We start from the raw sequence: 26,038 nt of genomic DNA on the forward strand, positions 1-26,038 counted from the left end.
ACTCCTGCTCGACCCCTTGGCCATTGACCTATGGGGTCCCTCAGGGTTCCGTTCTGTCCCCCATGTTATTTAACATCTACATGAAACCGCTGGGAGAGGTTGTCCGGGGTTTTGGGGTTCGGTGCCATCAGTATGCTGATGACACTCAACTCTATTTCTCTTTTCCACCTGAAGCCAAGGAAGCCGTACAGGTCCTAAACCAGTGTCTGGCATCAGTGATGGACTGGATGAGAGCAAACAAGTTGAGATTAAATCCTGACAAAACAGAGGTACTCCTGGTCAGTCGGAGGGCAAATCAGGGAATAGGGATTCAACCAGTGCTGGATGGGGTCGCACTCCTCCTGAAGTCTCAGGTTCGCAGTTTGGGTGTACTCCTGGACACAGCTTTGAATTTGGAGGCCCAGATTGCTGCTGTATCCAGGAGCGCATTTGCCCAATTAAAACTGGTGCACCAGCTGCGCCCGTTCCTGGAGCTGCCTGATCTGACTAGGGTGATGCATGCCTTGGTTACATCCCGGTTAGACTACTGTAACGCGCTCTACATGGGGCTGCCTTTGAAGACTGTTCGGAAACTTAAATTGGTACAAAGAGCTGCAGCCAGAGTGCTAACCGGGGCTGGTTACAGGGACCATACAACTCCCCTGTTACAACAGCTCCACTGGCTGCCAATTTGTTTCCGGTCACAATTCAAAGTGCTGGTTTTGACCTACAAAGCCCTATACGGCTCAGGTCCAGGCTATTTGACAGATCGTATCTCCCTACATGAACCTGTCCGGGATTTGAGATCTTCAGGTGAGGCCCTTCTTGTGTTCCCCACACCTTCACAAGCACATATGACGCGGACACGAGATAGGGCCTTTTCGGTGGCTGCCCCTAGGCTGTGGAACTCCCTTCCGAGTGAGGTACGATCAGCTCCCTCCTTGCCGTCTTTCCGGCGACAAGTAAAGACTGTTTTATTTCAATGGGCATTTGGGATAGAGAATGACCAAGATTAAGTGTCATAGGTTTGGTGACTACATTATATGATTTTATTATTTTAAATTGTCTGCTGTTTTTAACCTATTTTTTATGGTTTTAATTTTTCTCATAGTTTAATTCTTTTTTAATAGTATACTTTGTATGTTTTAATTGGTGTTGTTTTTACTTGTAAGCCGCTCTGAGTCCTATTGGAAAAAGGGCGGGGTAGAAATAAAGTTTATTATTATTATTACATTTCTGCCCTGAGCTCCTTATCTAAGAAGAGCCTTTCCTGCACCTGGATCAGGCCAAGGGGGGGCATCTAGTCTAGCATCCTGTTCTTGCGACAGCCACCCAGAGGCCCCAGTGGGAAGCCTGTGAGCAGGTCCTAAGTGCGAGAGCACCATTCCTCCCATCATGGAGGCAAAAGGAGGATTCTAAAAATGTAATGAAATTAAAAGGTGCGTTCTCAGGGATCACTCAGGGATTCTCAGGGATCACTGGACAAAGACTGGCTGTGCTGCATGTTAAGAGGAACCCAAACAGGCAGATTCGGCCATTCCTAGTATGCTGCTCTTGCTTGTAAATGTGAACCACTGGTGGGGTTAGCTACAGAAAAAAGGGTAGATTGTGGGAGATTGGAAGGTGTGCAAGGGGCCAAGGACTGAAATAAGAAATGGGCATTTCTTGCCTGGTTTACACACACCCCACCTTGGAAAGGGCAACCAAAATCATTTAACGGGTGGAGGAACTCCCTTACAAGGAAAGTTTAAAACATTTGGGGCTTTTCAACTTGTGCATGGTGTGGGAAAGTGGACGGAGAAAAGTTCTCTCTCACACACACGCACAAAACACAGAATCCAGTGCAGTCATCCCATGAAGCCGAATGTTGGGAGATTCATGACAGATGAAAGGAAGAGCTTCTTAACACAGCACATAATTAATCTCTGCAATTAATAATCACTCTGTAGGGGTGGCCACCAGCATGGATGGCTTTAAAAGGTATAAGGCTATCATAGCTGCCAGCATAATGGATATGCCCTGCCTCCGCTGGGGGGAATCTTTATTTGTTTTATCTAACAACATTTATATACCACATTAATGTAAATAACACCTCCAGGTATGCCTTTGCATCCCAGTTGCTGGGAATTGCAAGTGAGGAGAGCGTTGCTGAGCTCAGGTCTTCCTTCCCTTTGGGGCATCTGACTGGCTGCAGGGAGAACAGGACCCTGGACTAGATGGGCCCCCTTGGGCCTCATCCAGCTGCCACTGCTGGGCTCTTCTGAGGTTCTTAAGGGGATTTGACAAATTCATTGAGAATAAGGCTATCAGTGGCTACTAGGCATGATTTATTATTCATTTATTTATTTAATTTGTATCCCGCCCTTTCTCCCAGCAGCAGCCCAGGGTGGCAAACAAAGCACTAAAACACTTTAAAACATAATAAAAACAGATTTTAAAATACATTAAAACAAAACAGCATTAAAAACATTTTAAAAAACCAACCTTAAAAAAGGCTATAGGTTGCCACCAGGGTCTGACGTAGTTTGTTATGGAATATCAGCTGCTAGGAGAGGGCTATTGGCACGCATGTCCTGCTTGTGGGCTTCCCGTTGGAGTCCCTGGTTGGCCACTGTGAGGACAAGTCCGGGACTAGATGCTAGACCTTTGGCTTGGCTCAGCACGGCTCACCTAACGTTCTTACCCCCTCCCCCCTTCTAGGTCCACAGATTTTCACCATTTCCTCAAGCTCTCCTTGACCAAGAACCCCAAGAAGCGTCCGGTGGCAGAGAAACTCCTGCAGGTGATTCGGGGGGGGGGGCTTGGAGAACGAAAACTCCATCCTCAGAAATACTAACCTCTTTTCAGCGGATTGTCTAAGTCCTGTCCAGATGAGGGGACTATGATTATTCATGTAGAGAATATTAAGAATATTAACAAAGAGTCCCACAAGAGGTGGTGACAGCCACCAACTTGGATGGCTTTTGAAGAGGATTAGGCAAATCCATGGAGGATGCGGCTACCAACAGCTGCTAGCCACAGTGGCCCTGCTCTGCCTCTGAATGCCAGTTGTGGGGAATCACAGGTGGGGAGATGGCTGCTATTGTGCTCAGGTCCTCTTTGTGAGCTTCCCAGAGGCATCTAGTTGGCTACCGTGAGAACAGATCCAGTTGCCCGGGACAGGTGCCAGCAGTTGGCCCTGCTCAGCCTTGGGCTCCCAGGAACTGCCCGAGAATGCCACTAGTGATGCTATGCCTGAGGGACATCTGTGAGAGCCTTGAATCATCCCCTCTGCTCACCACATCTTCCTGTCCACCAGCACCCTTTCGTTTGCCAGCCTCTGGCTCGTATCTTAGCCATCGAGCTACTGGACAAAGCCATGAATCCTGATTTGGCAGCTGCTGCCCTGGATGATGGAGATTTTGAGGTATGATCCCGAGGGGGAGGAGGAAGAGAGGGGTGGGTACATGATCTGCTGTAAGGTCAGAACCAGAAGCAAGCCGTCAGAAGAGCCCGCTTGTTCTCGGCCCCTCTGGAGTGCAGGACTAGAAGCCAAGGGGTGGAAACTGCAGGGAAGACGATTTCAGCTAAACTTTGCGAGAAGCTTCTTAACAGCGAGACCCCTGCCGCAATGGAGTTGCAGACAACTTTGGGGGTGTGGTGGGATCCCCTTTGCTTGGAGGCTTCAGCAGAGGCGGGTGGCCCCCTCTCAGGGATGCAATAGTTGCAGGATCTTGCATTGCAGATCCTGTGCTGAACAGAGGGTTGGACTAGATGACCTCCAAGGTACCTTCCAACTCATGCAGTGCATATAATTAACTTGAGGAACTCACTGGTACAAGATAGGGGGTGGGAGTGGCTCACTAGCCCAGGCATCCTTTTGAAAGTTTCAGACGTGATCCATGGATCGGTCTGTGTACAGCCACCAACAAGAGCTCCTTCTGCATGCAAAGCACATGCTCTACCCATTGAGTCACAGCCCCTTCTCATGGTCTTTGGTCTGGTGGGACAGGATAGTCCTTATGTGTACTTGGTTTGTTTGTGTGTTGTTGTTTTTAAAATAAAAATTCATTCAGGCTTACGAAGTTTTTCCTGACAAAATCCGTTCACACAGACAACATGGGCAAGTTGAAGGCACCTTCGCAGAGATCCAGCGTAAGTTGCCCTGCCTGACCCCCCGCCCACCAGTGTTGACCATCTTGCCCTGATCTCTCTCGGGTTGTGTTTTGCAGCAGCCTGATTTGTCTCCAGATCCTCCCAGGCCATGGAGACCTCTTTAGGGAAATTTGAAAGCTCTTTTGGAAGGGGAAGGGCTATAGTGGGTCAAAGTCCCATCCCGGAGTGCAAGGGGTACCCGTAGCGGACAGTGGGGGGGGGCAGAGGCACTTACCTGGTCTCCTGGCAGGTGAGTCCCTGCTGCTTACCAGGAGGGAGAGGGGCAAAGCGACAGCGAGGTCAGCATGTGGTGCAAACACACCAGCAGACCCAATCTGGCATTCCCGCTGGTGTGTTTGCACCACACCACCCTCCCTGTTGCTACCTTGCCCATCTCCTTCCTGGTAAGCAGCAGTGACTCACCTGCTGGAGCTCAGTTCAGCACTTCTGGTCCAGGTGTGCTGCCTGCTGCTGAGGTGTACTGCAGTCACCCCTTTGCCCTCAAATATCCTTTGAAGGCAGGATTTAGGGGATGCTTGGTTGTGTGAATGGCCTCAAGCAGTTCGGGCCTCCAAAAGGGTGGATGGAAGCCTGCTTCTGAGCAGATGCTAATGTTTGTTCCTTTATAGTTAATCAGGTTAAATTTGGGCCTCCACTGAGGAAAGAAACAGAGCCATGGTGCAGTCTGGTAAGTGTGTGTGTGTTGGAGGGGCAGAAAGTAAATTGATCATTTGCCTTGTCCCTAGTGCAACTTAGGAGAGAAGAACTCAGCAGAATGCTGGCGTGTGGGAGGAGGGGGTGGACCACAGGGTGGGCAGGATTCATCCATCTCGCCCAATATTGTCTACTCTGACTGCCGGTGACTTTCCAGGTTGTCAGGCAAAGCAAGTGCCTCTTCCCCTTCCCCTTTGCCTGGCCTGTTCTTCCTTCACTGGAATTTCAGGGATTGCACCTGGGACCTGTTGCATGCAAAGCAGGTGCCCTGCCACTGAGCTGTGGTCCTCCCCTCTAGCATAAGAAGCTGATGCATTCCAGCTTAGACTGTGGTGTGGTTCACACATGCTAACCATGGTTTAGCACTATGTGCACAAACTGGAATGAGCTGAATGAGCTTCAGTCTCTCCCTCACTCACTCACACGCACACACACAGAGGAAGTTGGGCCTTCTGCAGCATTTAGTTCAGCTTCCTCCTCCTCTTGGCCTGTCACTCCATAAAGCTCCAGGTAGCTTCATGGCCCAAGGTTGTATGTAATAGCAAGCCTAGGATTAGTGGGACGTGAAAGGGAGCCACTTCTGAAGACCTTCTTCCCACAGAGGGAACCTTTGCTCTCTTTAAATCGTTCCAGCTGAGCCAGCCCTTTCTGCCCATCTAGCCCAGTACTGTCTGCTCTGACTGGGAGCAGCTCTCTGAGGTCCCGGATAGAGAAGGGTGCCTCCCCATCACCTTCCACCTGAACCGTCTAATTTTTAAAAATAAATGTTTAATTTATACATAATGACAAACACACATGAAAAACCATATAATGTATTCATAGTCAAAAACAACCCCCCATAATGTATACAGTTACTTCCCTTTAATTCTATACACATAGATTTAGATTAAATATGTAATAAATCACTTTAAATAGATAAATATTTAAAACCCTTTATAAAATCTATATAAATGTAATTTGTATTAATAATTATTTTGGAACTGAAAAGGTGTTGAAATCATTCCAAATTAACCACTTGCTTTATATAACTGACCGAGGGGGACCCGGTGCTCTCTCCTGGACTACTCTTTGTCTGTTTTCAGTCTCTTAATTTCACTAACCCTGTCAGTTTTGCCATCTTCAGAATATACCGCACCTTGTTAAACTGTTCTCTTTCAGTGGTAATTTGAGCAGATCACCAGTTTGCAGTTGCAACATTTTTGCTGCTCCAACTACAGGAATAAGATTTATTTAATTATTTGTTAAATTTATATCCCACTCTTCCTCTCAGAAGGAGCCCAGAATTGGCCGAACATCATTTTCAGATATCCCAACAATGCTATAGAATAGCCTATTATATTCACTATAATCTTCAGTGTTTCCCCCAATAAGATCTGTTGCATCTCCACCATGCATGCATATAATCAGCATTATTTCTTTTGTATTTCCAACTTCTGTCAATAAGATTGGGAAAATTTTTAGCTAAATGCTTCAGAGTCAGGTACCAACAGTAAAGCATCTTATAATAATTTTCCTTGATACTTACGGGAGGAGATATAGCCAAGTTGGATATTATACAGCCACAAGAGTGGCTGTATACTATAGTCAGCGGGGATTTTTCACATTCCGCAATGTTAAATGGAAAATATCCCCCATGCCATTCTGAGGCTTCCCATAAGCTCATTTCAAAACAAAACCTTACAAAACTTATAGTTCTGAACTCAGAAACGCTTGCTTAACAACCCCGTCAATTTTCATGGCAATACACAAAACAGTCAGAGAGAATCGAGAGTTCAAAGTCTAAAGAGAGAGAGAAAAACCTCAGAGCCCTTTTGGACTTTTTTCTGCGAGTTCTCATAATCTGTTGAAATTCATTAAAAATCAGCCATGTTCACTGAGTACCTGTAATCCTAATACTGACCTTGCCCCATACTCTGACCTTCATCTACTGCAGTTTAAAAGTTAATAAAATGCCTGGTTGATTTTTAATTAATTTAATAAACTTTGGCTGGAAGCCTATTATAATGCGGGGCATGCTCAGTAAGGACCAACTGTCAGTGTTCTAAAAGCCTCACAGCTGCTGGGCTTGGCTAATAAGGCCACACCCACACCAGACTTGATTTCACTTGAGACAGTTCATGGCTTCCCTCAAAGAATCCTGGGAAGTGTAGTTTGTGAAGGGTGCTGAGAGGAGACTCCTATTCCCCTGAGAGAATGGTTAACAGTCAGCCACTCTGATTGAAGGTCTGTGAAAGAAACAGAGCGTCTCCTAGCAACTCTCAGCACCCTTCACTAACTACACTTCCCAGGATTCTTTGAGAGAAGCCATGATTGGCTTTGAGCCATGGCTTTGAGAGAAGCCATGATAAATTGTTTTAAATTGTTTTTAAAAGATGTATTTTTAAATTTGTATATTTCTTTTTATTGTTTTTAGTTATTGTAAACCGCCCAGAGAGCTTCGGCTATGGGGCGGTATATAAATACATTAAATAAATAGTTAAATAAATAATGATTGTCCAAAGTGTAATAGAGGCCTGGTGTGGATGTGGCCAGGGACAGCTTTGTTTTAAATTTGGGTGGGAGGTAGAGTTGCCAGGTTCAGGGCCTCAGACTGATCCTGTGTCTTTAGTAAAAGAGAAAGTCAGCCAAGTGCAGGTGTTCTTGCAACACTGTAATGGGAAAAACCACAAGGTAGAATTCTCCCTTCCCCCTGCCCAACTTTGAAAGATACAGAAGACGTCTTGGTTGGCAGGCCCAGCCTGGTCAGTTTTACCTATCCTAATCATGATTGCATAGGAGTATATCCGATCAGACCTGCCTTTTCCCTCCTTCCCCTTTCCTCTCCCTTTCTCCTCCCCTCTTCCTTCTTCTGCCTCCCCTGCCCACTCCAGCCCTCCGTCCCTCCCCCCTGGTCAGTTTTACCTATCCTAAGCATGATTGCGCAGGAGTAAATCCCACTGAACTCAATAAACATGCAAATGACCACATCTGTCCTTCTTCTCCCCTCCCCCTCCTGCCTGCTCCCATCCCAGTCCTCCCCTCTGCCTTTCCACTCCGCCCCCTTCCCCATCCCCTGTGGTCAGTTTCACCTATCCTAAGCATGATTGCCGTGCGTGCGTGCGTGCGTGTGTGTGTGTGTGTGTGTGTGTGAGAGAGAGAGAGAGAGAGAGAGAGAGAGAGAGAGAGAGAGAGAGAGAGAGAGAGAGAGAGAATCTCACTTAACTCAATAAGCATGCAAATGATCGATCCATTCTCAGCAAACTTGCACAGGATCCCATTTCTTACCTCCCGGATTAAAAAGCATGGAAATTCATTAATACGCAAAAAACCTTGTGGTTTAAGTATGTACCTGTAGCCCACAGATATTTCTACCAAACTTTAAAAAGCAGGGAAATTGGGCAGCTATAGTGAATGCACCAGGGGAGCAGGAGACCTGAACTCCTCTCTGAGATATTGTACTGCCCTACAAAGTTGTCAAAACGCAAACACAATTTGGGTTGGTCTTTCACAGTCCAATCCACTTGCTGGGTAGCTTGGAAGAATTTGGTAACTTGCCTCTGAGCATATGGTGAGTGGTGGCAACACCTGTAATCAGCCCAAATAATAGAAAGAAGATATGTCCTGTGCTGATCTTGTTTTACCCGGGAGGAAGCAACATTATTAAGACAGTTGATATAGTTCAGATAGTCACTTTAAATATGTCTGATTTACTTTGCAATTTTAGTGAAGTTTTCTATAGGAAATCATTTTCTTTTGCTTTTGTTTCTATGAATATGTGAAGTACAGCAACACTTTGCAAAATTTATACTAAAAAAACTCCAAACATAATTGTGGAATAATGGCACTGACTTCTGCAAAATAGTCTTCAGTGGACCTCAGAAGTGTCTCAATTTGCACAAGGTAAAACAGTGGGAGGTGAAATATATTCTAGCAAAATTCTAGGTGTGCTTGTGACGTCCTTCCCTGGCTCTCCCTGTCAGGTTCCTACCTGCTCGTGGTTACTGCCTGTCACTGGGCACCACCAGGGACTCCACCAGTCCGGACTGTCCTTTTTTATGGTTTCTGTCCCCGCTCTAGCATAGACCTCACCAGATCCCCCTGCTAGGCAGCACCACCAATCACGTCCTATAACCCGTATTCCCAGAGACTCTGCCTGAGTCTCTCTATCAGGTTACCTCTGTGACTGCGTGCTTAAGCTGTCCCAATCCCTTTGTATCAATGCAGATAATCCTGGTTTGCTCTGAATACTTGTGGTGTTATTCTCTTCACCGCTGCCACCATTTGTTACCCTTCAGCCTTGGTATTTACCTTACCCTCCCTTCTGGTCTGTGGAACCCCAGCCAAGGATCAGGCCTTTGGTAAACCAAATATATTTATTAAATAACAGAGATAACAAAATTACTTTATAAAGGCACTTAAGCATATGGTTTCATCTATTCCTGAGGTACTGGTCTTAGTATTAATCCGAACTCCACACTCTCCTCACATCCACCAACTCTCCACCCAATCTCCTCTCAAAAACCCACCAAAACAACCCACTCACGTTCACCGTCCACCCAGATTTAACTGTCATCCTTCCATTTATACCCTCAGCCATTCTAAACACTCAGCCAATCATCCAGCATTCTACTGCCCATTCACTCCCCCCTCCTCTTTCATTCCACTTACCATGTATCTCCTATACAAACAGCACTTACCATATATACACTAATACATGAACATCACAGTGCTCTATATTTTTAATTGATCGTGAACACCTTGCCTTAAATAAAGTGGTTTAAAAATAGCAGGCTGAAAACATGCATCTTCTTTTTTCCAACAGCTAGAGTCATTGCTGAAGTAGCAACATATTGTGATCAGTCTGATTTTACATCAAATTGCAGTTTCAGGTCCAAGTGTTAATGCACCCAAAATAGAAATAGACCATAACCTCCAGTTTGAAACAAAAAAGGCTATCTTCACTATCATATGACATTGACCAATAAAAAGGCTTTGAAATTAATACAAATATATTTGACACAGATTTCTAGGATGAATAAGGAGGGGAAAAATTTTCTGGTTTAGATTCTCTGTAGAAACATTAGTAACACAGGAAAGAAGCAAAGTAAGGACACCAACAAACATACAAAAATGTAATTCGCCATCTTTGGAGATGGCAGGTGTTGCCACCACTCCCCATATGCTCAGAGGCACATGTTACCAAATTCTTCCAAGCTACTCAGCAAGTGGATTGGACTGTGAAAGACCAACCCAAACTGTGTTTGCATTTTGACAACTTTGTAGGGCAGTACAATATCTCAGAGAGGAGGTCAGGTCTCCTGCTTCCCTGGTGCATTCACTATAGCTGCCCAATTTCCCTGCTTTTTAAAGTTTGGTAGAAATATCTGTGGGCTATAGGTACATTCTTAAACCGCAAGGTTTTTTGCGTATTAGTGAATATATATATATCTCCTAGCTAAGGTTCCAGGATTTAGTGTGGGGAACTTCTGCATGCAAGGCAGGTGTTCTGTGGTCTCTCCCTGGGGAAAGGGTGTCTCTTTATTCTAGCCTTAAGATGAGCTGTGTGTTTTCTTTGTTTTGCAGAAGGAGGAGGAGGAGAACTGGATGGTTTTAGGAGATGGAGAGTAAGGAACTGGTGGGGCCTGGGCCGAAGGAGGGGGTGGAAGGTTGGGGGAGCCCCTGTTTGTTTCTCCCCGCCTCTGGGAAGTAGGGCTGCCGCTGTTACCTGCATGCTGGGCTGGCCAGGCTCCTTTTGCTGCAGAGCAGGGAAAAATGTGAGAGCTGCAGCTTCTCTCCTCCGCCTGTTGAATTACTGCCTGCTTTGCTGCTACGGAAGGCACAGCCAGAGAAAGGCAGCAACCCTACAAGGCAGGGGATGGATTTTAGGGCCTGTGGGACTGGGGGTGGGGGGAGCCGGGACTGGGCAGGGGTGGGATTCGTTGGTGGTACACCTGTGCTGTTTCCCCCCTCCCTTAGGAGTCTCCTTCAGTCGGTGGAAGAAGCGCTGGAGGAGAGGTAAGCTGCAGGCTGCTGGGAAGAGGGAGAGGCCGTCCGGAGTTGCTTGTCTGCCACCACAGGCCGCTGCACATTTCCAGGCTGCTGTTGTATTGGTCCTGACTGTGGCGGTGGCCGGGTCTTTCTCGTCCCCTGCTGCTGCCTGGCCCTTTTTCAGCAGGAGACGCTGGTGGGACTTGAACCCGGGACCTTCTACTGAAGGATGGGGGGAAGAGACGACATCGGGAGCTGCCTTTAGTTTGAACAAATGCAACACAACACCACAGATTCTACTAGCTCAGGCTGTTCGTACATCTTCAGCCTGCCGCTGTTTCAGTTCTGGCTGGCAGAGTCTCTCCCCTCTTGAGATGTAAGAGGCGGAGCTGCCTTCCCAGCCACCACCACCCCCGCAGCTGTGGCGCTCCTCCTCCAGAGACGCATTTTCTACTTTAAAGCTTTTAACTCACACTGCACTGCCTTTTAATCAGTTTAGGCTGGCAACAGTGGGAAGAGTGTCCCTGCACATGCTCAGGAGCACTCTGTTTTTTGCACATTCCAGGGCTGAGCCTCAGACATTGGAAAATTAGGTTCTAAGGTCAAGTCCTGCCTCAGTGGGCTTCAGCTGACCCCCAGATAAGCCCCTTTTAAGGTGATCCCCCCAACACACACACATGCACACACATGCACATACATGCTCTTTCCCAGGCTATGGTCTGAAGGCACATGAGGCCAGCTCCTTGCTGAAGCTAAGCAGGTGGGTCTGGTCAGTGCCTAGACGGGAGATCGCCTGGGAACCACATGTATGCCGCCTCGGGTTCCATGGTGAAAGAAAGGCGGGGTATAAATGTAGCAAATAAATAAATAAAGAATAAAGTAATCTTTCCATTCTTATGGGTTCTTTGTCTCCTGCAGGAGCCTAACGATTCGCCCAGCAGGCCCCACTGAGCAAGTAGGTCCCCATTTTTCATTACTGCAGCCTTCCCTTTGCCCGTCCTGTCCCTCCCCCTAAGTAGGTCTTTCCTCCTATTTTTTCAGGCCCATGACGAGCAGCAGCCCAGCGGCACCAGCGAGGGTGACGCGGGCACCATCAAGAGGGGGCCCTTGTGGGATTTTCTGAATCTGGAGCTGGCATATAAGGCGCCCTGGGAGCAGGAAGAGGGCCTCGAGTCCCCCGGCTCGGAGTGTCATAGAAGCCAGAGCCTGCCAGGTAATGAGGAGGAGGAGGAAGAAGTGGAGGCTCAGGTGGGGGAGCAATGCAACCCGTTAGATGCCCATGGCCAGGTGTGGTTGGCAGAAAAGCCCCAAAGTGGATTTGGAGCCTTCACCCTCCTAGGAGAGGGGATTACTTTTTTAAAAAGAGGAGATCCATGGAAAACAGCTGAGAGCCCACCCTGGGGGATGGGGTGAGGTGAGGTGGGGACTGATGATGGCACCAGCACGACCCAATAGGCCCCATGCACAGAGCAGGCTTCTGGTGCAAGATGGTGAAGCTCTGTGGGTTCTTCACCAAAGAACCATCTGGTTTATCCACTCTATCCCAATGAAAAAAAGATGAAAGGAACCTATGCACTGAGCCAAAATTTCCCCAACATAGCTCAGATCTAGCAACTAGGAAAGCCAAATTCTATGATGGGTATGAATTATGGAAATCAAGGTGTTTCTCCTTATTTTACATGATTCTTTCCAGATATTGGTTGTTCTGAAAAGGGGAAGCTGCCCCTCTTCCTCACTGGAAATCTTATTCAGCCTCTTGTAATATATCACCAGGAATCGCCCATGCACTGTCACACATATCTTCATGACTAGAAACTCCCCCCCCCTTTTTTTTTCTTGAAAGCTGGGATTTTTCCAAAGGCTGAATTTTCACACTGTCCTGAATTGTGGTGACTTTGAACACAAGCAGCCTTTTAAGGACCAGCTGATTTATTGTAGCCTGAGCTTTCAGAGTCCCAGATTAAATCCTGCTTCCCTACATACACCTCCTACAATCAAATAGGCTGCAAAGCCTCATTACTCCTAGTGGGACTTACTTCTGAGTAAACCTGCATAGGATTGCACTGTCATCCTGTCTCAGTCTGAGACAGGTCTCTGCCTCCCGGCCCTTTTCTTGTTTATTGCGACAGCAGCCTGTAAACAAACCCACAAGAGTTACTAACCTGCAGTGTGTTTGCTTTCTACTTGTCTGCTAAGACCCTCCCTGTAGCCAGCAAGTAAGTGCAGGCCACTAGCCTCTTGGTACACTAGTAAAAAAATGGCTTTCTGCAAAGTGGGCTGGCAGAGGAGGTGGGATGGAGCTGAGGGTTGGGGGGGCTGCTGTTCCTCTGTGCCCAACATGGAAGCCAAGCGGGTCGGATCCACCCTCCGCCTGCCTGCTTGCTTGTCTTCAGTGAACTCCTCCTCGTCCTCTGGCTGCCAGGCGCATTGTTAAATATAATGCTATGTTACAGAGCCACATTTCAGCATCTTCATTTGCTTCTGCATTCCTACACCCAAATGTTTGGGGTGTGTTTTTAACTCAAGCACTCTCTGGAAGCCGTAATCTTAAGTGGTGGGGTGGGGGAACAATAATGCTTAACTCTTTCACTACCATCTTTTTTAACACGCAGAATTGTCTGTGGCTGCTTCTCTCCCCCCTCTCCTTTACAGAATGTTTAGGAGGTCATTTTTTTTAAAGTTGGGGCTTCATTACATGCATTTTTAAATCCTACTTTTAAAAAAAACCCACAAAGTTTCTTGGCAGCTAAGAATCAAGTCTGATAAACCAATAAACACCACATAGTAAAACCATAAAATTGTATCATAAAACGGCATAATGACAGAATGCAAACTAACAGTAGATAGCAGAACTGATAAAACAGACCAGGCAGCAGAGAAGCAGGATGCTTGGCAGGGGAAGGGTGAAGCCCCAGTCCAGGTGGCAGGTGGGACCCGGCAGGCATCGGGAGCCCAAGCAGACGTATCTCCCGTGGTCTTCATTTTTGGTTTTTGCGGGCGTTGGCACCTCATCTCCACAGGCAGCGCAGAGCCGGGCAGCACTGCAGATGCCACAGGGGCTGGCTCCCCCAAACCTGTGGACTCGCTCCTCTCTACAGAGTGGGCCACCATGAAGAGGAAAGAAGAGGCTACCGTAAGTGTCGGGGGCTGGGGGGGAGGGGTCCCAAAATCTCCAGGCAAAGGGATCTGTTGCCAGAAGGGGGGAATCAATCCTGAAAGCACCTTTTGGGGGAGGAAACCGGGTTTTATGGAGTGGATTCTGCTTGGCTAAGACGGCGTGTGTGCACACGTGTGTTGGCAGGATGGCCACCTCCAAATCCCGGAGGTGAGTGGATGCCATAAGAAGGAAGGGTCTTGGGAGCAGCAGGATCTGGGGGGGGGTCTGTTCTCTGGCTGCTCCTGCAGAGACGCACCCTGCACTTCTTTTCCTGTGGGGAGTGGGGGCCCTGGCCACAGGGGAGCATGGAAGGTTGTGATCTTATTGAGGGGAAGGGGCAAGGGGCCCAGGGTGCGGAACCTCTTCTACCTGTCCTGGAGTGACTGTCCCCTCTTCCTTTCTCTCTCCCGCCCCCCCCACATCGCAGAGGCTTCTATGTCATGGGTTGCCCCCCACCCCAAAAGTCCACGTAAGTTCCATCTGCTGGTTTCCTTGCAGGGCAAGGGAGGGCACTTGCTCCAGCAAATTGGGGCAAGGTGGGGGAGGCTTGCAGTAGAGGAGCGCTGGAAATCAAAAAGGGTCTCCAACCCTTCCCCTCCTCCTGGCCCCCCGCCCAGCTCCCTGTGCTCTTTTTCCAAGATGGGGGCCTGTTTCTCCAAAGTCTTCAATGGCTGTCCGCTGAAAATCAATTCGGCTGCAACATGGATCCACCCAGAAACACGAGGTAGGAACCACCCCCACCCCAGTCCTCTTTCTGTGTTGGCCCTTGTCGCCAGTGATTGGCAGCTGGTGATTTGACCTTCCCCCTCGCAGATCTCTACCTGGTGGTGGGCGCTGAAGAAGGCATTTACACTCTCAACCTCCATGAACTCCACGAGGATACAATGGAAAAGGTGGGTGGGGACCCTGCAGAAGAGGAGCAGGGTGGGGGAGATCTTGATGCCATAGATAGACTGGATAGGGCCAGTGGGCCAGGTCCTTATCTGCACACACCACAGGCCCAATTTGGAAGATGTCTATGGAGGGGCTGCCTGGTGCCAAAATGATGCCAGGTGACTAGTTTTGAAGTCAAGCTGCATGGCAAAAAAAACTGTGTGCAGTGCTTGCCAAGCGCCAACAATCATCTGATCGTCAGCACTTGGAAAACCCAGCAGTGCAAGGCTTTGCCAGCAGTGCCAATGAGGTTATTGGTGGTGCTTGCAAAGCCCCTTCTATCCACGGCATGCCTTCATCTGCCCCATATCTGGTGGTGTATGTTGGGGGTTGGGTTGGAGCTCTCTTTTAACCCAGAGATTGTCTAACAAGCAGTGGATTTCTCCCACCCCACCCCCTGCTGTTCTCTCACCAGCTCCTTCCGCACAGATGCTCTTGGCTCTATTGTATGAATAATGTGCTGCTGACCTTATCTGGTGAGTGTCCAGGTACAGAACTACGCCTGGAAAATCTCCCCCGCCCCCCAGCTTATTCATAAGAATTGGGGTAAATTCAGGAGAGGGAGTTGACCGCAGGAGCATGTGGGGGTGGGGGGTGTAGGACTGAAGTGCCCAGGAGATCCTCTGATTCAGTCCTACTGGTGTAGGGCAGTCCCAGCGCCCCCACCTCCCCCCCACATGACGGATCATGGCTAAAGACCAAAGTATAGCTGTCCCCCCCTGCCCACAAATAGTTACCTTGGATGTGGCCAAGGGGGCTTTAAGCTTTTGCTGCAGCCCTAGCTGAACCTGGCTGCCTTGTGGCCATTGCTGTTCCAGTGGACCTATACCAAAGCGCTCCCAGTGAGAGCAGCAAGGTCTGGGAGCCCCAGATTTGGATCGGGGCAGCAGTAGGGCATTAAGCCGCTCTCCCTCCCCACAGGACCCTCAGCCGTGTGTCAGAGGTCACATCAAGTGTGGCCTTCAGCTGTAGAGGCCATACAGCAGGTGACCGGTTTGACCCTCAGCATCTTCTTGGGACGTTGTAGGGACACTGGCAGTCAGAGCTGGCAAGATTGGGCTGGCTGGGCAAAGGGCAGCTTCCTTGTGTGTGGTGGATTTTGTTCCATATCAGACTGGAACACCAGGGGGTTAGGAAGGGTGGGGCTCACCCTGGCCATATTGGAGGTGGCTTTTGCCTGGGACCTGGGCAAGGGGAAGCGCATTCCGGCCTGTGCATGTAGAACGTGACACCTTCCCCCTTCTGCTTTTGCAGGGAAGTCTTCCCAGGTCTCCTCCCACAACCTTTGGGGTCTCTTTGAGCAATGGCGTCAGCAGCAGAAGCGTCAGGTGCCCCTCTCCATCGCCACCAGCCGGCTGACGGAGCGGATCAACCCCAGGTGGGAGCTGGGGGGGCCCAGGGGAGGAGAGGAGAAAGCACCCCTCCCCTGACAGCAGGCGTGGGGAGCCTGCACCCTGCAAGGCCATTTCCACCCAACCCACGCCAAAGGGAAACCGGGCCAGCTGGAGGAGCAGAGGGGGAGGACGTTGCCCCTCCGGCTGGGGTAAAAAGCACCGGTCCGCTTTCCTGGAAGGCTCTTCTGCACCGTAGACTGGGTGCCGTGACCAAAGAGGCATGCTGCCTGGTCACCTCTCGCCTAATTGTGGAAGGCCGGGGAATAGGGCAGATGCCATGGGGGAAAGCGTCCCTTCAGGTACCCAGGCCCCAAGCCGTCTAACGCCTTGAGGTCTCTGGGTGGGACAGATCTGCCACCCTCCAGAGGTTGCTAGACTGGCAACCCCAGCAGCCAGTGTGGCCAGTGGCCAGAGATGATGGTGGGTGTTATTGTCCGGCCACATCTGGAGGGCCCCACAGGTTCCCCGCCCCTTCCTTTAAAGGTTTGCCCCGGCACTTTGAATTGTGTCTGGAAATGAATTGGCAGGGTGGGATCACTCTGAAGGACTGGTGAGGTGCAAGTGCTGCAAGGGCACCTGTTGAGCTCTGGGGCCAAATGGAACACAGCACAGGTGGAGAAAAATGGAGAAAAAGCTGTCGTGTGGCCCTTCAAGAGGAAGTTCTGATATTGTGGGATGGTGCTAAAACTGGCGAGATATGTTTCTTGTAGCCAGCCCAAGTTAGCATCCTTGTGGCTCTGTTCTGGAGCAAATGACATTTCCGTGCTGTCTTCAGTAGCTGCCTCACATTCCGCGCATTTCAGACTTGAGATTTCAGCAAAATGAACTGGGATACCTCTTTCTGTAGCAGTTCTTGTGGCTAAATGCTGATGAACTCATTTCAGTAGTCTGGCAAATCATAGCCTCAAAAATGAGAAGTTTCCCCTGCTCATCACCACACTGTTTAAAATGTTGGAGCTGATACAATCACTCACAGAATGCTCTCTGCACATGTTCAGAGCACACTTGTATATTATTGTTTGCCTCTTCCAGGGTGAGACCCAGCTTGAATTAAGCCTTGCACTCTGCACATTCCAAGAAGAACTCCTTGTTTCACTTCACATTTTCAAGGACTGAGCCCTAAATTGGAAATAAAATCCTGGGACAATTCCAGCATTGTGTTGGAAGAAATGGCTGGGCTTTTGTGGAGATGGGAGAAGAAGGAAAGGGGGGGCAACAGGCATGAGCGCCCCCTCCTCTTCTGACCCCCTCCTTGGTCATCTTTTCACCTGTTGAAATCTCTCTTCGCCCCCCCCCCCAGCAAAGTCTTAAGCAATTCCTTCTCTTGGCAGGAAGTTTGCCCTGTCAGCCAAGATAGCGGACACCAAAGGATGCTTGAAGTGCCGTGTAGGTGAGTGCCCTAACGCTCCCTGCCTTGCAACTGAGGCTGCATCTGGTTCTCTCTCTTGCCTTGGTGTTACTCCAGAACCCCACAGAAACAGGCGCCCCTCAGTCTGGGAGAGGAGGGCCCTTGCCTGGTGGTGGCAGCGCGCCTGCTTTGCCAGCCAAGAGCCCCAGGTACAGCCTCTGACCTCCTCTTCTGTGAAAGAGGCCCAGGGCACAAGTGACGGGAAAGACCCTTCCCTGCCTGAGACCTGGGAGCCACTGCCAGTCAGAGCAGACTTCATTGGGCTAGAAGAACAAATCACCTGACTTGCAGCTCAATGGCAGAGGGCCTGCTTTGCAAGCAAAATGCCCAGATTCAGTCTCCAGGTTCCTTGTTTCAAAACAGCTGCTGCTTATCAGGGTAGACATTACAGAGTTAGATGGATCAATGGTATGATTTCGCACCAAGCTGCGTTCTGTGTCCCTGCTGCTCTTCTGTTGTATGCTACACGTGCAAAATTGTGCTTGGCTTTCCACCTTTCAGGGGGGTTGGGTGCACCCACCCTACTTCTGTCTTTCCAAATGTGTGGCTGCAATGTGGTGGCAGCAGCGGCAGCAGCTTTCCGGGGTAGGCCATGTTAGCAGCAGTGCTTTTAATTCTTAGAATCACAGTTTTGGACAATGAGTGCTAAACCACTTTTTCATTTAAGCGCTGAATATTTTTAGGGCCACAGCCATGGCTGCATGTTAAGAGTGAGCTGCCTAAATCTCATTCCACCGTTATAATGAGGAATCCTGGGCAGGGGGTGGAGTAAGGGCCACGATTTAGAAACATAGTTAGAAAATGGTTCGGTGGATTAATGAAATTTGGCATTGTAGGAGAAGAAAGCCTGAGGATGTTTCTTGCTGAATTTGGGGTGGACAGGGTGAGGAATGGCTTGTTTTTGAATAAATTAAATGATGGATGAGTGACTTCTGGGAGTTGACAGGTGGCCGCCTGTATTTTTCTTCCATAGATTTGGTTGGGGTGGTTTGGTGACATGATTGCTCTGGGTTGTCTCCAGTGCTAGCCCTACTCAGAGCAAACTCACTGAAATTAATGGACATGACTAACTTACACTCATTAATTTAATGGGTCTACTCTGAGTAGGACGTATGTGGCTACAACCCTCAGTTTGTACTGTGTGAGTCTTTCCTTTGGGAAACCTTTTTTGGGGGGGTCAAGGGGAACATCTTGTAAATGTCATTGACCGTCAGTTGTATGAAATGTTTGCAGATTTTATTGAAAAGGCATTTTTGTGGCCAGTGTGAGGTAGGCTAGGCTGTGACTGACCAAAAGTCACCTGGTGAGCATCATGGCTGAGTGGGGATTTGATAAGGTTGCCATTTTACCCAGTTGCCTGTGTTTCAGCCGAGTTCTTGCTGTGCCACCTGGGACCCATAGACCAGTAACTGACCTAGATAAGCAGCTTTCTTTTCTTTTTTAAAAAGCAAGCTTCTAGCATTTACAGAAGCTGAGATGTGAGGCAAAATGTGGTCTGCCCAATCATTTTGTGAGAAAACGAGCCTGTGGCCACTTTTCCATGTTTGTCACCAATGAATGAAGTCACAGCTACTGTTGTCATTCAGGGCGGGGCTTGGGGAGAGACGTGCAAGCCTGAGTAATAATAACAGTGAAGAACACCCCACCTTCCCACAGAAGGGACTTCCTGGTTCATTTTGTGTATTACAACTTTTGGGGTCTTTCATGGCAGGGAAGTGACATTCAGTGGAGAATCAGATATTCAGAATTGGGCTGTGATTGGGCAGCAAAGACAGCAAAGTTATGCTCTTTTTAACTCTGGTCTCCTTTCATGCAATTAAAAAAAAAAGTGTGTGTGAGTGTATGTATGTGTGTGTGTGAGAGAGTTTGTACACATTTAAAAAATTACCCAGCCAACACAAATCAAACCCACTTGCACCCATATGGGCTGGGCTGGGCTGGGGGTCTGATGCTTTAGCTCAGTGATCCCCAGCCAGGTTGGGCTTCTTCGAGAAATGCTGTGAGAGCGGATTGTGAAGCTGATTGTAGAAGCAGCGCAGGATGCAGAAGGGGGTGACTAATTGCTTTATCGCCTATTGGGGAAAAACAGGGTGACTCTTGTGGATGGGTGGAATTTGATCAGAAACACAACACAATGGTAAAGTATTAATCAGTCCTCCCCAAAAGCACTTTTTGGCCATCAGCTTTGCAGTCTGTGCAGGTGGCGACCATCGGAGCAACAGGGTAAGCTGTGAGCTCTGCTAACCCTGCAGCCTTTTCTTCGAAAAAAGCCTTGACACAAATTACAAAACTCCTCTTAAAAATATCTGACGGAACCGGGAATACCTCCTGCAGAGTTAGATCAACAGCAGTACTTCTCATCTTGACAAAACAACTTCTCACTGGACACATCGTGAATCAAAGCAACCCGAAAACATTAAAATGGCGGCGAAAACATCAACATCATCAAAAAGTGAGTTAATGCAGCCCTTAATCCCTGATTCGGAGCAAGACCCAGCTACAAGCCTCCTCTCTACGCAAATTGCCTCCTTACAAAGTTCACTGTTTCAAAAATGGGACGATAGCTTTAAGATCTTAGATGAAAAAATCTCATCCCTGGCAACCAAAATGGCTGACGTTGCTAAAACTGCAGATGAGGCCTTAGATTTAGGCACTCAACACGCAGAGGTGATCAAACACATTATTCTCAATCAAAAAGAAATATTAACCCGCGTCGATGACCAGGAAAATCGAAGTCGTCGCCGGAATTTAAGAGTGCGTGGGATTAAGGAATGGACTGATAATAAAAATATTATTCAGGTTTTAATATCTTGGTGGTCAGCAACCATGCCAGAAGCAGGCCTTATTGCATCAGACATAGAATGCGCACACAGAAGTCTGGGTCCTCGCCCAAAAAATAATGCCCCTCCTAGAGACATTATAATTGCATTTTATAATTTTGCAAAAAAAGAACTGCTTAAAATTGCACGTACAAAAAATCAAATCGAATTCGAAGGCAGCCCTGTCTTATTTCTACAGGACCTGAACACTGCAACACTGCAAAAACGTAAAGCATTTCGCCCTGCTACAGAACTACTAAGAAAAGAAGGCATCAAATATCGGTGGGGCTTCCCATTTGCGCTAACAGAAATTGATGGCATTCAACATAAAGCATCAACTAAAAAAGACATGCTAAATTTACTGGCACTATTCAACATCAACTCTCCGTGGGACGAAGAAGAAACAGAATCAGATGAGCTGTTCAATATGTTACTTGACTGTGACAACTGGAAATCCTTCCCTCATACCATGAGACGCAGAAGACGTCCAAGAGTGGACACAGTCAGCAACTCAATGACTACTCAAAGAGCACTAAGATCCACATCTACAAGAAAGAAATGAACATTCACGGATGCATCACTGTAAGAATCAACATACAAACAGATTCCTCAAGGACTAAATCACAAATTTCTAATACACACAAAGGCTAAGTTGGTGCAATTTATCACAGGCCAGGGTTGGCAGAAACATAATGAGCTATTTAGTTAAAAGTTTTATCTATTTGCTACTATTCAAATTTATACTCTCTTATTCTTCTCAGAGGTAATAAACCTCAGAAATTCGACCGACTAATACAGGGCTGTCAATGACAACACCTGTAAGCAGAGTAAGCTTACTCTGTCTTAAGAACATAAGAACATAAGAAGAGCCTGCTGGATCAGGCCAGTGGCCCATCTAGTCCAGCATCCTGTTCTCACAGTGGCCAACCTGGTGCCTGGGGGAAGCCCGCAAGCAGGACCCGAGTGCAAGAACACTCTCCCCTCCTGAGGCTTCCAGCAACTGGTTTTCAGAAGCATGCTGCCTCTGACAAGGGTGGCAGAGCAAAGCCATCACAGCTAGTAGCCATTGATAGCCCTGTCCTCCATGAATTTGTCTAATCTTCTTTTAAAGCCATCCAAGCTGGTGGCCATTACTGCATCTTGTGGGAGCAAATTCCATAGTTTAACTACGCGCTGAGTAAAGAAGTACTTCCTTTTGTCTGTCCTGAATCTTCCAACATTCAGCTTCTTTGAATGTCCACGAGTTCTAGTATTATGAGAGAGGGAGAAGAACTTTTCTCGATCCACTTTCTCAATGCCATGCATAATTTTATACACTTCTATCATGTCTCCTCTGACCCGCCTTTTCTCTAAACTAAAAAGCCCCAAATGCTGCAACCTTTCCTCGTAAGGGAGTCGCTCCATCCCCTTGATCATTCAGGTTGCCCTCTTCTGAACCTTTTCCAACTCTAGAATATCCTTTTTGAGATGAGGCGACCAGAACTGTACACAGTATTCCAAATGCGGCCGCACCATAGATTTATACAACGGCATTATGATATCGGCTGTTTTATTTTCAATACCTTTCCTAATTATCGCTAGCATGGAATTTGCCTTTTTCACAGCTGCCGCACACTGGGTCGACATTTTCATCGTGCTGTCCACTACAACCCCGAGGTCTCTCTCCTGGTCGGTCACCGCCAGTTCAGACCCCATGAGCGTATATGTGAAATTCAGATTTTTTGCTCCAATATGCATAATTTTACACTTGTTTATATTGAATTGCATTTGCCATTTTTCTGCCCATTCACTCAGTTTGGAGAGGTCTTTTTGGAGCTCTTCGCAATCCCTTTTTGTTTTAACAACCCTGAACAATTTAGTGTCATCAGCAAACTTGGCCACTTCACTGCTCACTCCTAATTCTAGGTCATTAATGAACAAGTTGAAAAGTACAGGTCCCAATACCGATCCTTGAGGGACTCCACTTTCTACAGCCCTCCATTGGGAGAACTGTCCATTTATTCCTACTCTCTGCTTTCTGCTTCTTAACCAATTCCTTATCCACAAGAGGACCTCTCCTCTTATTCCATACTGCTAAGCTTCCTCAGAAGCCTTTGGTGAGGTACCTTGTCAAACGCTTTTTGAAAGTCTAAGTACACTATGTCCACTGGATCACCTCTATCTATATGCTTGTTGACACTCTCAAAGAATTCTAATAGGTTACTGAGACAGGACTTTCCCTTTCAGAAGCCATGCTGGCTGTGCTTCAGCAAGGCTTGTTCTTCTATGTGCTTAGTTAATCTAGCTTTAATAATACTTTCTACCAGTTTTCCAGGGACAGAAGTTAAGCTAACTGGCCTGTAATTTCCGGGATCCCCTCTGGATCCCTTTTTTAAGATTGGCGTTACATTTGCCACTTTCCAGTCCTCAGGCACGGAGGAGGACCCAAGGGACAAGTTACATATTTTAGTTAGCAGATCAGCAATTTCACATTTGAGTTCTTTGAGAACTCTCGGGTGGATGCCATCCGGGCCCGGTGATTTGTCAGTTTTTATATTGTCCATTAAGCTTAGAACTTCCTCTCTCGTTACCACTATTTGTCTCAGTTCCTCAGAATCCCTTCCTGCAAATGTTAGTTCAGGTTCAGGGATCTGCCCTATATCTTCCACTGTGAAGACAGATGCAAAGAATTCATTTAGCTTCTCTGCAATCTCCTTATCGTTCTTTAGTACACCTTTGACTCCCTTATCATCCAAGGGTCCAATCGTCTCCCTAGATGGTCTCCTGCTTTGAATGTATTTATAGAATTTTTTGTTGTTGGTTTTTATGTTCTTAGCAATGTGCTCCTCAAATTCTTTTTTAGCATCCCTTATTGTCTTCTTGCATTTCTTTTGCCAGAGTTTGTGTTCTTTTTTATTTTCTTCATTCGGACAAGACTTCCATTTTTTGAAGGAAGACTTTTTGCCTCTAAGAGCTTCCTTGACTTTGCTCATTAACCATGCTGGCATCTTCTTGGCCCTGGCGGTACCTTTTCTGATCTGCGGTATGCACTCCAGTTGAGCTTCTAATATAGTGTTTTTAAACAACTTCCAAGCATTTTCGAGTGATGTGACCCTCTGGACTTTGTTTTTCAGCTTTCTTTTTACCAATCCCCTCATTTTTGTGAAGTTTCCTCTTTTGAAGTCAAATGTGACCATGTTGGATTTTCTTGGCAATTGGCCAGTTACATGTATGTTTAATTTAATAGCACTGTGGTCACTGCTCCCAATCGGTTCGACAACACTTACATCTCGCACCAGATCCCGGTCCCCACTGAGGATTAAGTCCAGGGTTGCCGTCCCTCTGGTCGGTTCCATGACCAACTGGTCTAGGGAATAGTCATTTAGAATATCTAGAAACTTTGCTTCTTTGTCATGACTGGAACACATATGCAGCCAGTCTATGTCCGGGTAGTTGAAGTCACCCATTACTACCACATTTCCTAGTTTGGATGCTTCCTCAATTTCATATCTCATCTCCAGGTCTCCCTGAGCATTTTGATCAGGGGGACGATAGATCGTTCCCAGTATTAAGTCCCTCCTGGGGCATGGTATCACCACCCACAACGATTCTGTGGAGGAGTCTGCCTCTTTTGGGGTTTCGAGCTTGCTGGATTCAATGCCTTCTTTCACGTATAGAGCGACTCCGCCACCAATACGTCCTTCCCTGTCCTTCCGATATAGTTTATATCCAGGGATAACCGTATCCCACTGGTTTTCTCCATTCCACCAGGTCTCCGTTATGCTCACTATATCAATGCTCTCCTCTAAGACCAAGCACTCCAGTTCTCCCATCTTGGTTCGCAGGCTCCTAGCATTAGCGTACAGGCACTTGTAAGCAGTGTCTCTCTTCAAGTGTCTTTGGCACTTGTGGTTAGGCCTGTGGTAATTTTGCTCTTCTGAATTTATATCCTGTGCCCCTGCTCTCACAATGCCTACTTCTAGGCCTACCCCTTTTAAAATTTCATCATTTCTTTGGTTTTTATCCCAGGGGGGAGGTTTATTCCGAACCGGACCTTTCTCAGCTCCTGTCGGGTTTCCCCCCTCAGTCAGTTTAAAAGCTGCTCTGCCACCTTTTTAATTTTAAGTGCCAGCAGTCTGGTTCCATTCTGGTTCAAGTGGAGCCCGTCCCTTTTGTACAGGCCCGGCTTGTCCCAAAATGTTCCCCAGTGCCTAATAAATCCAAACCCTTCCACCCGACACCATCGTCTCATCCACGCATTGAGACTGCGAAGCTGGGCCTGTCTGGCTGGTCCTGCGCATGGAACCGGTAGCATTTCAGAGAAAGCCACCTTGGAGGTCCTGGCTTTCAGCATCCTACCTAGCAACCTAAATTTTGCTTCCAGGACCTCACGGCTGCATTTCCCCATGTCGTTGGTGCCAACATGCACCACAACCACTGACTCCTTCCCAGCACTGTCTACCAAACTATCTAAACGACGGGCGATATCCGCAACCTTCGCACCAGGCAGGCAAAACACCTTGCGGTCTACACGCCCATCACACACCCCACTGTCTATGTTCCTAATGATCGAATCACCCACTACAAGGATCCCTCCACCCCCTGGAGATATATCCTCGGCACGAGAGGATAGCTGCTCATCCCCCAAGGAATGGGTTCCTTCTAAGGGATCGTTTCCCTCTTCCTCAGCTGGATGCTCTCCTTCCCCGAGACCATCGTTGTCCATGATAGCAGGAGAGCTATCATCGTTGGAGTGGGACACAGCTATAACGTCCCTGAAGGCCTCCTCCACACACCTCTCTGCCTCTCTCAGCTTTTCCAGGTCCGCCACCTTGGCCTCAAGGAAATGAAGTCGTTCCCGGAGAGCCAGGAGCTCATTGCACCGAGAGCACACCCACGACTTCTGTCCAACAGGCAGATAGTCGTACATGCTGCAGGCAGTGCAAAACACTGGAAAGCCCCCACACCCCTGCTGTCTTCTTACCTGCATAGTTTTGTTTAAGGTTTATTACGTCAATGGGTTGGAGACTGCGGTTTAGTTGAGGTCAGGGAACAGACGGGCAGAGTGGGGGGCCCTGGCCTCCTCGCCCTGCTGCCGAACTCGCTCTGCTGCTTAACTCGCCTTGACGCTTTGTCAGCTGGGGCTCCCTCTAGCTCGTGGAGTCAGGTACGGGGGTTACATGTTGGAGGGGAAGTTATGTTTTATTTGGGGTTTTCAGAGCTACACATTCAATATATGTTATAATATATGGTTAAATACAGAAATGTTAAGATGGAAATGGTACAAAGATAAAGGATATTGGTATATTCAGGTGATCAAAACAATCAATGTACTTATCTCTAATGGCTGAACTTAAAATACTAACTCTAAATGTAAGGGGCATGGGAGACGTAATCAAAAGACGGAGAGTTTCAGACTACATCAAAAGTCAACAACCCTCAATTATATTTCTTCAAGAAATATATAAACCAAAACCGAACTATCATCTTCTTCCACATAAATATTTTGGTAAGCAATTCTTAGCTACGGGAGGAAATCACTCAATAGGAGTAG

At 47.7% G+C, this 26,038-nt stretch overlaps 1 protein-coding gene across 3 annotated transcripts in view; it reads left to right on the top strand.

Annotated features, from left to right (window-relative positions):
- MAP4K2 (mitogen-activated protein kinase kinase kinase kinase 2) overlaps window positions 1–26,038 on the top strand; it is a 69,759-nt gene that overhangs the window by 29,049 nt on the left and 14,672 nt on the right. For all 3 annotated transcript variants that reach the window (XM_061606622.1, XM_061606620.1, XM_061606623.1), the window contains 15 exons: window positions 2,680–2,761; window positions 3,278–3,385; window positions 4,035–4,113; window positions 4,743–4,801; window positions 10,390–10,430; window positions 10,783–10,821; window positions 11,713–11,749; window positions 11,836–12,007; window positions 13,815–13,927; window positions 14,379–14,420; window positions 14,591–14,675; window positions 14,765–14,844; window positions 15,300–15,360; window positions 16,139–16,262; window positions 17,610–17,668. In XM_061606622.1, coding sequence (XP_061462606.1) covers window positions 2,680–2,761; window positions 3,278–3,385; window positions 4,035–4,113; window positions 4,743–4,801; window positions 10,390–10,430; window positions 10,783–10,821; window positions 11,713–11,749; window positions 11,836–12,007; window positions 13,815–13,927; window positions 14,379–14,420; window positions 14,591–14,675; window positions 14,765–14,844; window positions 15,300–15,360; window positions 16,139–16,262; window positions 17,610–17,668 — 1,181 coding nt within the window. The remainder of the gene's footprint in view (window positions 1–2,679; window positions 2,762–3,277; window positions 3,386–4,034; window positions 4,114–4,742; window positions 4,802–10,389; window positions 10,431–10,782; window positions 10,822–11,712; window positions 11,750–11,835; window positions 12,008–13,814; window positions 13,928–14,378; window positions 14,421–14,590; window positions 14,676–14,764; window positions 14,845–15,299; window positions 15,361–16,138; window positions 16,263–17,609; window positions 17,669–26,038) is intronic.

Source organism: Rhineura floridana, chromosome 22 (assembly GCF_030035675.1).
Source record: "Rhineura floridana isolate rRhiFlo1 chromosome 22, rRhiFlo1.hap2, whole genome shotgun sequence".
Lineage (NCBI taxonomy): Eukaryota > Metazoa > Chordata > Lepidosauria > Squamata > Rhineuridae > Rhineura > Rhineura floridana.